The sequence below is a fragment of the Opisthorchis viverrini genome, assembly GCF_000715545.1.
Source record: "Opisthorchis viverrini unplaced genomic scaffold opera_v5_16, whole genome shotgun sequence".
Lineage (NCBI taxonomy): Eukaryota > Metazoa > Platyhelminthes > Trematoda > Opisthorchiida > Opisthorchiidae > Opisthorchis > Opisthorchis viverrini.
Window position 1 is genome coordinate 3,467,886 of NW_008751672.1, and position 16,656 is coordinate 3,484,541.

At 42.3% G+C, this 16,656-nt stretch overlaps 2 protein-coding genes across 2 annotated transcripts; both read right to left on the reverse strand.

The window, feature by feature from the left end:
* Positions 1 to 10,103: 10,103 nt before the first annotated feature.
* T265_12814 (hypothetical protein) lies at positions 10,104 to 14,162 on the reverse strand (the record flags this gene model as incomplete). Its single annotated transcript, XM_009165592.1, is given in 4 exon segments — positions 10,104 to 10,373; positions 10,384 to 10,641; positions 10,649 to 10,738; positions 13,752 to 14,162. Coding segments are annotated over 4 exon segments (1,029 nt in total), but the record flags the coding sequence as incomplete, so codon positions are not given.
* A 1,001-nt stretch (positions 14,163 to 15,163) lies between these two features.
* On the reverse strand, positions 15,164 to 16,208 carry T265_01532 (hypothetical protein; the record flags this gene model as incomplete). Its single annotated transcript, XM_009165573.1, has 2 exons — positions 15,164 to 15,437; positions 15,862 to 16,208. 2 exons carry the CDS (start codon positions 16,044 to 16,046, stop codon positions 15,359 to 15,361), a joined length of 264 nt encoding a protein of 87 aa, XP_009163837.1.
* Positions 16,209 to 16,656: the final 448 nt, after the last annotated feature.

The window sequence follows — 16,656 nt, forward strand, 5'->3', positions numbered from 1 at the left end:
TCTGCAAAAAATGTCACAGCTACAACTGTGTGCAAATTCGAGAGTTATGACTATCTGATATCATGTAGGTACATGTAGATACGTGTAGCTTGTGGAATTTCGCTGTTTGTATGCTTGTGCTTCTGATCACAAATTTTCAGATTGTATTTGATATCATGCGAAAGTGCAAAGTGGTTGAGGACTGTACGAACGTAGGTCCCGCCAACCCATCTACTTCTTCCTTATCTAATGGCATTTTTCAGCTAATGAATTGAAGGAAAGAGAAAATACACTCATTTGAAAAATCTTTGGTTTTTTCGAGAGACTCACCTGGAACCCAGCTGAATCTCTCGTTTGTGATGTTTTCAGGCAACTGAATATGCTACACCAGGCCGCCTCCTGTTTCAGTCGCTACGCTATTCGAGATGTCGCGAAACATGTATATTTATAATACACTATTCTTGAGCCCACGACCGGTTTCGCCCTTCAGTTGCCTGTGAACATCACAAACGAGAGAATCAGCTGGGTTCCAGGGGAGTCACTCGAAAAAACAAATTGGTTTGTAAGTGAGCGTATTTCGCTAATTTCGTGCAATTTGGTTTCAAGTAGGATACACTGTTGATGGAAACTCGGAGAGTGCGCCTACTCTAAGTACACTCATCTGCTTACCAGTTTCACCTTCACGACAGGCTCACTCGAATCCCTGGAATATCTGCTGTTTATGGTTTTCTTCAACTAACTGTGCTGCCAAAAGTTGGCTACAGGTTTTAACTGTATTCGGCGAATTTCGTGGATTTTAGATTCAAGCAAGAAATTGAGTTGACGGAGACTAAGGAAATTCTCCTAGATAATGGGCACAAAGTATGGCAAAAATGTTTGTGGGCGGTCGAAGAGTCGTCAGAAACCTTGTAAGTAGTTTCCGTTACGAATATGATGATGCCGTCTTCCTCTTGCAGGATTTGTATTGCGAAACAAGAAAATTTGGCCTCTAAAACACGGTAAGATAATGTCTAGCCTGAAATTCCATCGACAAATTTGGTCCTTGACATACATGGATGTTTGGTGTGCGGCCTGTTCCGGACTTCGGTACCGAGAATTTCGGAGAAAGAGCGAAATAAGACGTTCAAAGTGGTTTAGTCCCCTCGACGTTATGGCGTCCATTGTGATCCTATATCACCTGGACCGTCAGAAGACACGTATATTTTCAAATGGTTGCAAGGAAACTTTTGGAGATAGGAAATATTAAAACACCATTAACATTGCCATGCGAATGTTTACATTTTATAGGTGTGAACGGATGCTTTTTCCGTCCCCATTGGATATTCCTGAAGCGGTTGTACCTACAGTAAAACTTTACTGTTTATTCACCGTGCGTTTTCTACTGCTTTGCGAGACATGATCGCGAGCATTATGTCTGAACTGAAGTTAATCGCACTAAACTGTGCTGTCGTCATGGCTTAATTGAAAATACGGGGTGCGAAATGTTAGGACATGGGACTGCTTCCAAGTTTTCTCAAAAGATTGAGTGGTATGATTGGTGCGGAATCATGTGGAGAGCCTAGTCTGCTTGGTAGACTGAAATGTTTTTAACTCAAATTGAGTCAACAAGCTTACTATCATATCATATCATATCATATCATATCATATCATATCATATCATTAATATCATAAGGAAACTTTTGGAGATAGGAAATATTAAAACACCATTAACATTGCCATGCGAATGTTTACATTTTATAGGTGTGAACGGATGCTTTTTCCGTCCCCATTGGATATTCCTGAAGCGGTTGTACCTACAGTAAAACTTTACTGTTTATTCACCGTGCGTTTTCTACTGCTTTGCGAGACATGATCGCGAGCATTATGTCTGAACTGAAGTTAATCGCACTAAACTGTGCTGTCGTCATGGCTTAATTGAAAATACGGGGTGCGAAATGTTAGGACATGGGACTGCTTCCAAGTTTTCTCAAAAGATTGAGTGGTATGATTGGTGCGGAATCATGTGGAGAGCCTAGTCTGTAGACTAGACTGAAATGTTTTTAACTCAAATTGAGTCAACAAGCTTACTATCATATCATATCATATCATATCATATCATATCAAACGGGAGCGTTCAAGCAGTTATTGTTAGTGCTCCAATTTGTAGAATGTTAATATAGATCGTGATTTTCATGTACAAAGTTTCTGTGATCTGACCACTAGAAAACACTGCAGAAAAAAGTACGGCTCCATACTTGACATTACTGCTTATTTCTATGCCTTGTGCCTGAGAATTAGCCAAGTGTTTTTTCGTCTACGAAGCTCAAATTTTTTGGTTCTAAAACTTTGACTTTTTTATGTCAGCTGACTAAATGAGAAAGAGTTAGTTTCTTAGTTAAGTCCCATTCAATTGACCCATTCAACCAATAACAAAAGCTGTGTCTAAACATGATTAACTCTTGTTCCGAGTGAAGAAAATCGAATTTTATATACTACTGCTTTGCTGAGAGGCTGAGTCAATGTGGGCCTAATTAGATAAGAATGGGACCCTGGAGGCTCTTATTAAAAATGGACGATGCATTTGCGCTGATTTCACAAATACCACAATGTACGGTTCTTTAGGTAGACTGCCCTAACACTGTGACAGGGTACGTATGGAATGGCGCTCAGCTGACGGCGCCTGCGAGCAAATCACACCCCGGAGTGCTAACGAGTGGGTCGTGCAAGTGATCTGTTCTGAATTATTTCTATGTTCACGGCAGGTGAATGATGCCTTAACGAGTGAAAATTCCTTGGTGAATGATTCATGGGCGATCGATGCATAAGTAGACGATGCACGAAAGAGAGGTGAAGGGTTTAATACCTGTAGCCGGGCAAAAACCATAAGTGGTCGTTTCGATGGTCCGAAACTCTCTCACTTCGAAGCGACCATCATTGTGTGCTTGCCAGATTTTTTTGAGCATCAGGGACTTGAACGTGGTGTTTGTTACATTCGCCTCCGACTACTGGTTGAATGAACGCGCGTTGCCAGCTTACCCGTTTTGGATGTCTGTCGACGCAGATATATGTAGAACAAGTCAAATCTGCTGAATCTAAAGTCAGGAAGCCAAAAGTTTCGTTGAAATTAGTGCGGAATTTAAAAACCAAGTCAGGATATGAGGCAACAATTTAGCTACCTGCTTGATATTGTCAGCATTGGCTATGATTCTCTTCGGACTTCCGCTTTGAAAATTCGTAAATAGCTGTAAACGTTGTAGATAGCCCTACTTAATGTATCCAGCGGATGGGCTAAAGAAGATCTCGTGAGGTTTCTAAAAACTTTCCGACAGTCCACGATCGGTTTCACCATTATCAGGGCCCATCATTGGATGTATCCCCGAGTTTCCATCAAAGTAGTTTTTCACTTAAACCCAAATGGAACAGTTTCTGGCGAATACTCTGAGTTAAACGTGAATTCGGTTTTGCAAGGGAGTCGACTGAATCCCACTAAATCTCTCGTTTTTGACGGTCCACTTCGAATGATTTTATTGCACGAAGCTGCCCCATGTTCCAGGTGATAAGATTTTTGAGATATCGCAGTACGTTGTTGCCCAGACGTAACACACTACCCATAAAGTTACTGAAAATCAGGCCGTCCTAAACGAGATTCCTTCGAGTCTCCCCGGAAACCAAATTCATGCGCAAATGCGAGTAACTTACGTGACTGCCGTTTTCAAAACATTTTCACGTGTTTTCACATGCTCTATTGAACAGCTTTCCAATTTCTAACCAGACAAATTAATTAACGCATAAAAAGGTGATCTGACATCACGGCGTTCTTGGGCCGTTGTCTGATAAGTACACCAGAACCGAAGATCTTTTATCGCTAGGCTTCATTAAAGTTCCTTCCAAAAGTCCGGTTAAATCTACAGATAGTGAGATTGAATACTAAGTGTTGGGCGGTGGACTGTGGGCAATCTACTTAGGCTCTTTGTCTTGTTTGTTCCTCCCCGAACCCTTCTTTCAAGGACCTTTTTTCGGATAAGCACCCTACTAAACTGAAGTTGCCTCCGAATAATATCCCAGATTCTACCATACAGTCAATGCATCAAGACCCATTGGACTTCGGTACTGGACCATCGGAAGAATGCATGCATTTCTGATCTATTTGTAGGCAGTACAGCTAGAATTGTCGCGCAGTGCAATTTAAGTTCTCTAAGCTTACACCGTGGGCAAAATATTATAACGTACTGACCCTCAATGATATAACCGTTGTACGACATGTGGCACACATAAGAATTCCTGACATCATTATTAATTACACCTTATTGTTCGAAATGTTGCGCTCAACAGAAACTCAAACTGCCTTTCACTGTGAAAGCTCTACCCCTATCAGTTCACAGAGTCACTAGGAAATGTTATAAAATGGTGAATTGTACATGTCCGGAATAGGGTGCAAGAGAAATCAAATCCTCTGAGCGTTATAGGAATCGCATAGCCTCAGAATATGTGACTTTCCCCGTCTAGCTGCTTTTGGTGTTACTCAACTCTTCTAAACTATTTTCAAGCTGGCGTCATCGTTAATTATTTAAAAATTCCCCGTTTACAAACGACCAGTATATTGCAGTATCATTCAGGATGGACTCATCGCACATATCCCTTTATCAGTCCCTGACCACAGATAGGTCCTTCCCGGTCGAAGACCGCCTACACCTATGGTAAATCCTGGCAGATTAACAGTTAAGGCCATCAGTAGAGTCGTTAGATCGGCCTGTTGGGCAATACTTCAGTAAGCTAGTTGTTCAGCTTCGGTCCCACAAACTGTGCTCTAGAAAATCACATCCGATAGAGCCCCATACAAAGCATATCAGTCCTCCACACTGTGCGATTGTGCGGAAGTGATGTGGGCATGAGATAGGTAGGTTAATTTGTAATTAGACTTTTGCAATTAAAACGAAAAAAATTCGTGATTAGTTGGAGTTCACACGAGCTATATTATCCACCATTTTGTTACTGCGTAACACATCTTTTGGGTTGCACCTCAGAACAAAAATAATATCCGGAAAAATGTTTTTACTCGCTGAATTTCGGAGAAACTGAAGTGATCATTCTTGTCCAATCTGCTCTTGAATAATATAAGTTCTCATGTAACGGCGCCAAACACGGAAAGATCTTTTACGTTTTATTTTCAACTAAGGGAAAGGTAAGTCGCAAGGGACACCTCATTAGATTCTCCTCTGTTTCAACACCACAGATGTTCCAATAAAAACCAAGCACGGATAACTTATCTGTATTATTGGTTTCCACAATAGTGTCGACAGCAGAATGAAGCGTTTTATGCTCTCAGCCTCATAAAGTGATAACCATTTTTTATCAAGAGTTCAGGAAATGGACACTTTGTTACTAACTGAGTTCAGTTTCACAGAAGTGAGGAGAATGACTGAATGGTCATTCATCTGTGAAAAGCCGAACGATGCACACAATGAAACAGACAAATCTGCGGGTTTGCGAACTTAACCAGCAGTTCCGATTGAGGCTGTAGGATGACAGAAAGAGTTGGTGTCAAGTGTTTACCGCACGAAATATTTGTGCACAATACGCGCCACCTAACCAGGTAAACCGGCTTCCTTAGAGTTCAAGGTATGCTTCAATCCAAATACCGTTTTTTGATTTGCTGAATGTCATAACCGAACACAAACACTGCGCACTCACACAATTCGTGTCGTCAATGAAAGGCTGGAATGCAAATTATTTTGGCACCAGCTATCTTCCCACTGAAAAACTCACATATTGCTGTCCTGGATAACTGGTTCGTCAATGTGCTTGTGCTAATTCTTGGGTGAGGTTCTCAGTTGCCATTGATTTGATCCAGACGATTACATTAGAGTTAAAATCTTTCCACCTACTTAAGAGACGCCTTTAAATGACCTTAACAACTGGAGCCTGACACGAGTTGGTGGATTCTTACTATCAACAAAGCGCTGTGTATGCGGCGCGATATAATCCTGCCCCAAAACCGTACCTCTAGACCTGAATTCACATGGCCGCTGCTTTTCACAGTAGACCACGGTAGCAAGCGATAGACCACATTAGTTGATCGAAACTCCCAGCTCCATGTATAATCCACCGCGCTGTATAAAAAGCAGTCTGTGGGGTGGTTAGGACGTGAACACGACTCCACAATGATTCTCTGGTAAACACAGGGCAAGGCTTGATTGAAACAGCCCCAACGAAACGCTAAGCAGTGCCAATATGATCCAATTATCTGGAGTCCTTAATATCCCTGATTTGAAGCGTTTTCAGCAGCATTCTGGAACTTCTAACCTGACTGCCCCTCAAGCAGAGTTGACATCGATGGTACGGTAAGCTAGCGAACAAAGATGACGACATCAGCCGGCTGAAATCAGTCAGTACCATCCTGTCAACCTAATATTCAAGTCACAGTAAACGTTGAAAGTCAGCTCGATGGAGGTAACCGAGTTCACTGACAAACTGCTAAGCGAAAGATTCTAGTTGAATAAACTTCACTCGACCGCTGATCTCTGATAGACCGTTTTGACTGAGTGTTGCAGTGATCCGGTGGGCTGCACCCCGGCAAGGTTCGACCAAGACAGAATGGCGATGAGACCCCACAATACGAGTAATCTTAGTAAGAGTTGGTCTGGGAGTAAGGTCATACCCTCCCCTTTGATGAGAGTGTGAAGGCAATAAGTCGTTTTCCACGAGTGAATAGTATGTCGATTTTCGTGTAAGAAGCGGTACTGCCTAGCCCTGATGGAAGAACAGGATCGAAAAGGTGGGCTCTAACAAGCAGGCATTTCGACAGCCTTAGGATTATAAATATCGCCTGCAGAAAAATCCTTGCCATGAACCTGATCTGGCTCCAACCGCATCTACCGTATGCGACACCATTAAAATGAGACATCTGTCTTAGTGCCTGAACCCTCAAGCTAGGTCATTTTCTTGCAGCTGAGCAGGACAGAATATTTAGTCATCGGCTTCGAGTACGGTTCTTCTACTCGCTCTCTCGTATGTCGACATTTTGGATAAAAGCCCAAGTTGTGGTGCCTTAATCCAACAAGTTTCCTTGGCCTTCACCCCCTCCCATGGAAGTATAATTTTCTTGCAGTACTCTTTGCACACATTCCCACCCTACAAACGAACGCCGCTGGATCACTTGACTCAGTTATATGACCGATTTGCCTGGTTCAAACGAGTATTCTTTAACAGAAAGCAACATGACATGATATCCATTCCACATAGGAGCTTTTAAATACCGTAATCTGTAGAATTATCAAAGAGACATTGCTTGCCCAGACCTTATACTTCCTTAAAATTGATGTATGCTGTGTCCAAAGCATATGAGTGCAACCCCATGTGTAACTGTGCATCTGAAATCACCGATGCCACTCCAAATTAAGGCTTTTTTCTGTCTGTTGCGTCAGATTTTGTCCAAACAGGGTTCAGCTCCGACGCTGCGGAGCATACTTCCTATTGTGGGTCAACAAGGCTCATCCATCAAGCGGGAAGCACTGGCACTGACAAAATGAATGCCAATCTCGCTCGTTTGGGCTCTTTGGGACCACACCCGGGAGGGGTATGTTCGCTGCACAAATGTTAGGTGATGCCTGCATTTGTGTATGGACCATAAACCGATCTGGTCCGCTCAGACTTTGAACGCAAGCACTTGCACCACGTAACGTGGCGGTCACCAATGCGTAGCTGTCTACCTACATCTTCCCAGATAATAACCGAACGAATCTGAGGCAGCTGCGTACACTTTGGCTGAAGATGATGATGTCTTGCATATCGCTTGTACGGCCGAATAGTTTGCTAGTGTTTAGCGCTCCTAGGATTCCTGTCTACTGCTGCACCCAGAAGCCCATCTCAAACCATCTATGTTGATTATGATGACTCGGTTAACCGCTTATGTTTCAGAGGTTAGGTTACTCCCGGAGTCTGTCGCGTATACAAACCTAATTTCTCTAATTCTGGCCCTCATTGGTCCGATAAGCTTGGTCTAGTTGATGTCCAGGCCATTCCAGCAATCAAAACTACTTTGGATTGTCTCAAGTGGCTGAATATACCCGTTGTAGTCATGAGAACGAAGAAGGTAGCGAACAAAGCTTGTTTTCTGTGATTGTGTTCATCTTGGCTATTACATCACAAATTTATATGGTAGCAGGAATTACGTGGAAAAGGTTAAGATCGGGGTTACATACACTTTAGAGAAATATAAGTCAAAGGAAGGGGGGTTGAGTGAGGGGTATGTCAATGGGTCACGGAGTCAAGTAAGTGACGTCACATGCATCATACGTTGGTCGTACGACAAGGCATTTGTCGGACGGGCCACTCCAGCAATCAAAACTACCTCGCTCCCTTCCTGAGCATCCTGCATTTGGGCCGTAAACAGGTTGTTCCAAGTGTCATCAAAAAACTGGTTGAACAAATCATCTGAGCGTCCCTTACACTGATGCATGCTCTAGCTATAAAAAGAATGATAAGTCGGATAGAGCTTCCTTCGGAACAGAGTGAATTGTATTGCAGAATAAATCCAAGTTTGACAATTCCTAGTATCGTCACTACCCCCAAAAACAAACCGAAGTCAAGAGGATCACACGTCAAAACCCAGTGAAGTGGCACAATCATTTCTGTTTTATTTTTTCGGCATTTTCAGTGATATCTTCAATTTTAGCTAACAATCTGACTGATCTGGTGTTCTTTAGGTAAATAGAAAGTCTTGCTAGGATGATAATTCTAACGTGGCAAAGCAGACGTAGAGTTTTCAAATAATCGCAATTTCTGCATCATCGGTTTTCAGGAAGTTCGAACTTGCCCATTTGATTTCTTTCGTTCGACGCAGTGCTGTATTCCCCTAACCGAATCCTGTTGCGCACCGATACATCATAGACGTTACTCATCAGACGCAGTCAAGTTTACCTGGTTCTTTGAGGTCAGTTTGCAATTCTGCGCAGAATCAATTACGTGAAAGCAAACCGTGAATTCCGAGGGTATTGATTTCCGGTGAGCCTAGAGCAGGCTCACAGAGCTGATGTACACTTAATGGACTCATGCTAGTTGGAATTAACTCAGAACCAAAGCATTCCAAAGTGACAGATTTTCATTGTGGTGTGTCTCGGAAGCAGTGTGGAAGCGTTTATCTATCCTGGATAATGTGAAGAATGTTATGCGTAACTCATTTTCTGACACGGATATGCTAAACCCGTTTTGAATACGGTGCACCCGATGACCACTTTCAAGAGAAAGGAAACCTACTCAGATGGTATTCTTTAACATGTGAGGAATCTAAGAAGTATCGCTCAGGACGTTTCTGACTTTCAGTGAATAACAAGAATATATGATCCTTCGGGAGAGCGGCCATTGTGCAGCACATTCAGTTGAAGATAACAAAGGAGAGACTCAGTTGAGTCTTTCGTGAAAACCAGCTCGATTTTCAAATGAGTGTATTTGTCGAAATCAGTCCATTTGAGGTTCAAGTAGAACATGAAGTCGACGGAAACTCGGAAACCGCGGCTACCTGAAGAGCCCCAAAAAGGCAAAACCGGCTGTGGACTGTCAAAGGGTTTTCAGCTACCCTGTGAGTAGTTTTCATTATGAAGAGGCAATTGTAAGTTTTGTTAAAAATAGCCCCCAAGGCAGTGTCAAAGGGAAAGACGAAACTCACAATCACCTTACCAAAAGGTATTAGGGGTAAAGGACTTCTTTTCCACATTTCTACATCAGACACAAAAACGAGCATAGGTTAAAGGGAGCCCATTAACCTACGCATAGTCAGTAGAACAAGAAGGTCGCAGAAGAGACTAGGTTGGTGACTGAAGATATCGTTAGCGTTTATTTATTAAGAGGGTGATCACAAGAATAAGGAAATGAGATGTGCGGAAGGGTGCACAGGAAAAAATTGGATAAAACAAGTAAGTTCTATTCGAAGGCGGGTTATCAACATTGTCATGTCAGAGGAGATGATTCTCGACGTATGTAAAATTGCTTGATATGGAAGCACACGTGTGAAGACTAGCAAGTGAAGATAGGACGGACAATGTTGAACTCTGTTCAAGGCACCGTAATCGCTCGCAGTTTAGAATGGGACATCAGTCACAAAGTTTCATAATGGCCCAGGTTCGGAAGTCGACAGCAAGAATGAATACTCAGTTGAATCTACTGCATATAAAACTGTCATACAGGGCAAAAACGGCAAGCTCACACACTGCTCGTGACCTTTGAAAGACGCATTTCAACAACAGCCTTGAGAGACTGAGAAGAGCAGCTGCCTCGATAAAAATGATCATTTTTTGGTGTACTAAAAAGTCAGCCTCACGAAGGATGATGTGTAGGGCTGAGGTGATTAAGGGAAAAAATAATAAGTACCGTTTTTCTGCTTCTTTAATTCCAAAAAATGCAAATGCATTCAGCGAAAACTACGCTAACATTTGTCACGGCTGCTAGGGGCCCTTGAAAAGCGCATAGGTGTGGCTTGATGAAAGACGCCGACGTAGGTGCTCTCAACTCTTCAAAAATGTGCATCCCGGAAAACTGATAACTATTTGCGAGTTCCCATGCAACCTGATTAGTACGAACACATCCAGTATCATGCGTGATCCAGCGGAACTGCAGAACTCTTTGGTTGACCACAGTTGCAATGACAAAAGATCGTCGGACCAACACGAGCACGCTTAGAGCTTCTAACTATCACCGGAACTTTAGTTTCCGGAAAAAAATATCCGAGGAAACACGTTAGCCAAGCTTTACACACTCTCTGGGTGCGATGGACGTACACGATGATCTGAGATTAGGATAAACTCCAAAGTACAGGTATCTCGATTGACTCAGTTTGGACCACACCGTTTTCGTCTCTGGCCAACTCAGGTGGCTGCGGAAAACTATCGTATATGAGCCTTTTCAGTAGATGTTTCCCGTTCTCTCGTAAGCACTGGCACCTTGCGTGAACAGGTGTGTGTTTCAAGGTGGGCACTGATCATGCGACCCTTGGTTCAATCAGATTTATGCACACTGTTATCATACTGTAATTCACGGAGTCACAACTCGAGGTCTCCATATTTTGGCTGGGGGTGCAAAAACCTTCTAAAAGAGTAGATAGAACAGAAACACAAGTTCAAATCAATGAACTGTCTGACCGAGTGAAGGACCTCTCTTCAAGTTATAACTAGATAACAGTGTAGTTGAAAGCGAAAATCGTGGCTGGAATGTGCGTTTTTCGTCTGTTATTAAGCAATACTTTCGCTGCCTAATGCCTGGACACTAAGAATCTCCCAGTGTTCTTGAAACCAGAGATATGATTTGGCATCCACATGGGCGACAAAAAGGAACTAAATATTAAAACTGGCTGAGAGGTTTTCAAATAGATGAAAACCTAAGAAAAATCCGACTTGTGAAAATAGTTTTGTTCGTAGACAATTTGACAAACAGTCCCAGCGTTGTGCTAAAACTGAGCCATGGGCCACAGTCCTCAAACCAATTGAGTCTAAGACACCATGATGGGGCGTTTCAAAACACATCCATAAACCAAATGCATATTTTGAGACATTCTGAATGGGCAAATTTCGGCCTATCAGGAAACATCCTGTTCGACGGCCTGCCTATTTTCTTCCAAGCTGGATGCTCTAATTTTTCATTTTTTCAAATATCCATCTAAACATTTTCGGGCACTTCGTATTTTACCTTCAGATTCATTAAAGTTGTGTCTCGTCGGTGTGGATTCGTTGTTTGCTAGTATTTGCTAAAAGAGACAGCTGACTAGTTTTGTTACCAGAGTCCCGCTAGGTAGACCAGATGGTTTGTTAGTGCTAACACGTTCCTCTATGTATTAGAATTTGTATTATTTTTGAAGAAACTGTTTACAGAATGACTGTTCAATAGCAGTCTGGATCTGCTATTTTTTTGACAAACACTGAGGAGCAGCCGTGCGATAATAAGTGATATTTTTTCTTCACAAAAATGGTCTTTAGTCCAATCGTGATTTTAGTTTGTGTTTATCATTGTGGATAGAATACACAGAAAAATTTCAGTGTTTCAATAAGAGGAATCGAATGAAGGACAACTCGTTGAATGAATGTAATGTTGAAGAGGTTATTCTATTACAAAACCATATGAAATAATCAACATCGATGCCTGAAAACTTCACACGTAAAAACGAGGATTCTAGAGACCGCGTTTCACAGAGCAAGGCAGTCATGTACCTTAGACCAACTGGCTGGAGACATTTTCCTTATGGAGACACAGAACAACAACGGCTGCCAGAGCAGGTTCACCACTCTTCATTGAAGAGTAAACTCGCCATTTGACACACTCATCACTGTCCCTATTGTGCCCAGCGTCTATTTGTGATCAGGTTGCCAGATAGGTGAGACTATAGCTCAAGTATTTCTTGAAAAATAAGTTTCAGGAGGTCCATTTACGCCTTATCATTCAGATGACTATCCAGAGGAAGGCCTGTTTATTCTGCTTGACGTTATTCCTCAGTTGCAATGGAACGCGTGGAACGGATCGGTGCCTCTTCTGGCAGACCCTGCGCACTTCCAGAAAAGTTAGCGTGATCCAAATAACTAGCAGATACTGTTTGAATATCTAAAAAACGTATATGCTGTTGTACCCGGAATAGGTCACATTTTCAATCAACTTCAGAATTTCAGGTTTGTTATGCACCCGATATCCACGCCTTCTTGTAAACCCGATTTACTCAGTGCTCATCTGAGTGCCACAGAACTGACCCAAAATGAAACACCTTTTCAGAAAACCGGGTGTGAACTTCAATGTTCAGACTTCGTTAGTATGGCTTACCTGTAGATTTAGAGCATTTTACGTCTGTGGTTGAGTAGATTAATTTGAAATATTAAGATATTGCAACGTTTTGTCTGTTGTTCTGATGAAATCGGTTGGAGGGACTCAGCTTACCGAAATTTGGGGTTGTGCGTATAACAAAATTGACCATAAGTAATCTAACCTAACCAGAAGGAATGATAGTGTTCCCACAGTTATCCATATGGAATAGCAGACCGAAAAATAGCTGAAGGAACAGACTTTTTGTCATGTGTTAGCTAATTGTTTGAGGGGTAACTAAGCCCAGGGATTCTTCTAATTTTCTTCTTTGCAACGTCTAACCCGTCATCCAAACTGATTTATCCAAACAAACTGCATATACGGTACTTTTTTTCCAAGATGCTGAGAAGATTTTGTACCACAGCTCTGTGTAGAAATTCGAAAAGCGAAGGATAATAGATGCTGAAAATGGCCGCTATCGAGAGGCCTATGGTTAATAAGTCTTCTTAGGAACACTTAGCGTCTTGTCTTGCTTTCGATTAAGCGAGATGCGGATTTATTTGGAATCTGGTACGGGCAACGCGTTTTAGTATGAGTGATTTTATTTACGTTATATTAGCAGAGCCATTCCAACCGACCCCTTTCACTTTTGTTTCTATCATCCCTTATTTATGAAGACTATCACTACAGAAATAAAAGCGCACAGACTTAAGAAACGGATAGTCCACCAAGAGATGAAAGGAAGGGAATAACTCCAGAGGGCCAGATCGTTACTTCACTCAATTATGGAGCTGCAACAGTGCAAGCGATGTTCACTGTTGTTCAAGATAAAGACAGAACAAGCATATCAAAAAACCATGTACCAAGCAACAGGTACTCGTCATATGGAGATAACTAGGAAAGACCCACAAGAAATAACATCCAGGGTGACTTCCAACCTCTTCATCGCTTGAGAAAGCTAGTAGTCATTATACGATAACCCAAAACACACAGCTTTGTTGTCTCTAAGGCGAACCAACTTCCTGACAAACTAAAGCGTTATGTTTATTACCAGATTTTGTTACTGGTTCGTACTTGTGTACGAATAAGGCAGACGACCTTGGGGGTTGTAATTTGTTGGATAATGGTACCCTTCCAATAAATCTATAATTGCAATTTTGGGGTTTTCGCGGGATATGTATTTTGTTCGTAGTCACACCACTCTCGTTTGAACGGCCGTCCTCCTGTTCTGGCGCAATTATCCCGGTGGGCCCACACCAAAGGAAGCACTGGACTCGAGTTTCGCTCTTATTAATGCTCATCAGCAGTGCATATCCGATGGCCATGCCTGGATTTAATTTGTATTCGTTGATAATTTGTCTGTCACTTCCTCTGCGTCGAGAAGGTTGACACCAAATTTTCTTCGAGCGGCTAATGAGAACGGTGTCTTCCTGAAGTCAGCAAGCTTCCTCAAGTAGAAGCCAACTGTCTGCTCCAAACACTCCTTGCATCAGAACAGACAGAAGTTTTCCAAAGGTTAATTGTTCCAGGGACAGTATTTTCTACTTGCTCTGTTGAAAAAGTGCGCGCATATGCCCGGCCACAAAAAACGGACGCGTTAATCGCTGAAAGGCATGTGACAGTCACCTTCTGAAAGTCGCAGGCACACAGTTATCGGCACCAATGAATCCCTGTATTTAAGCAATTTAGGGCTACCGTTACCATTTCGTTCCCTTCACTGTGACCGATCAAGAGTACCAATTACCGAATATGCCTGAATTTAATGGTGACGCAGGTCCAGGATATCTGAGTTGAATAACGGAAAAGCACATTTCTCACCTCGCAAGAACGCGTCCTTGGCTAACTTTCGAGAGATTGGATATAAACAATCGAGCGATATTTTACGCTCACTTTCGAACACCGCCTGGCTATTGCTGTAGACCGATGCAACCGATCCCTTCTTTACACTACAGCATCTTCAGTGACTGCACAAAATTACGGCAAAAAACGCCATAATGAAGCCCAATTTTTCGTCCTCATCAAAAGCCTGGAGCTAGGTAGTTTTTACGATTGTGAAGAGCCTAACTCTCACGAAAGATAACGTGTGTGTGTGGGCGGCGTTCACTTATCCGTTTACCAGAAAGTCCTTCAGCATCAGATAACACGACAACTCTGACCGTCGGAAGTTTTGTCCTCGTTACTAGTGCTTTCAACTTCAAGCAAATTCTTGTGACCAGTATGATTTGATTTCTTGCCGTATTCAGATGAATTGTAGGAAGAGATTTAGTATAACTGTTTCAGGCTTTTCCCCCAACAGAATATGCTTCCAAAATTTGGGCTGGCCCAAATGGGTGCGATGTTTGGGTACTCGATAGAAAGAAGGAAGAGTCAGGCCGTTTGGTCAGCTAGTTTACCTTGAGGAGGCAAAACAAAAACCTTCGATAAAAACCAAGGTCAGTAGTAAAACACTTTTATTCCGGTACCAAATATTTGAAGCTGACAGCGGAATCAGACACAAATTCAATAAGCAAATTGAACAAGTAGTGGACATACAGGATCACAAGTTTTTTTCGGTAAATTCATTCGTGTATGTAAGCGGGAGGTCAGTGTGTCACGCGAGTGTAACGGTAAGATGATTTCGTAGATTTCAGCCGAATCGACTAATCTGGAACGCCATTTTGTCCACGTAAAAGAACACGTAGTTGCCGGGATCATGGGTCACATAGCTGAAGAACGAAATCGAAAGTATACCGAATGAACATCAGATTTGACGATGCAATGCGGCGAAAGAAACAGTGTCAACAGAGTCAACGTTCGTTAGGAGTCTCACGCCTTGATAGCATCTCCACACTAACAGTTTTCCTAACTAACCCTTGATATCTTAAAACTGTCGGCGCGTAAATAATCTCTCGCAACATTCGTAACCCTAATTTGGTCATTCTTTTGCCTGTTGTGTGTGCTTTCATTTATCTGTGTTTTTATGATAGACACCCGGGCAAGAAATTCGTCAACTGTTTTTCATCAGCCCAACAGGTAGCCTCTATGTTTTAACACTGGAGCGAATGGGACCTAAATTGAACATAATATGTTCATATATCCTGACTTTCACCCGTTCAAATTTGATATCCTATGACCTTTGGTTAAACTTACCTTCCAAAGTTCTTTCCCACGACACAGTGCCAGTGTTTACCAAATGCTGCGTCCATCTTGGTTTTTACATGCTTTGCCATCTCTGACTCGGTAGTCCTAAGTTTCATGGCATCCTTAGCATATGAAACAGCAGAGCCTTCCATGGCTTCGGGCAATTCACTCTGAATCATTTTCACCTCACTCATGATGTTGTAACAAACAGGCTTTCGGAACTGCGATGTTACGATGAACAACTTATATCACTTAGTAGCTCCTCAAATTAGTGTGGCTCCAATTAGTCCTTTGTTACACAGGTATGTTTGTAAGCATGTCCTAGAATAAATGGAATTTGGATGATGATGATGGTGATGATCCGGTGTGAACATGCTGTAAATATGTCACCTATTATGTGACCAAGGGCTCTGTGTGCGAAAAAATTCGATCAATAAAGGAGCCAATCTTTTAATCACCGTTAATCAATGCGTGATGATGGTCTCAAGCACCACTCGAATTACCTCAGTTAGTGCTGCACATGATGCATTACACTTTTTTGTGTGCATGTATTGGCATTCAATTGCCGTTTAGACTATGCAACTTTTCAGCGGGCCGCACCCCGTCATTCCGATAGCGGTGGATTATAATTTCCACAAGTCCATAAGTGTAGCCTGTTTAAAAAGATAACCCATTCGAGTTTGAGCCTTGTGGTGTCTGTGAACGCCTGGTTCTAACTGATCGTTCTTGGGTCCTTTGCCCGCCCGCCCTCTCTCTCTCTCTCTCTCTCTATATATATATATATATATATATATATATATATAT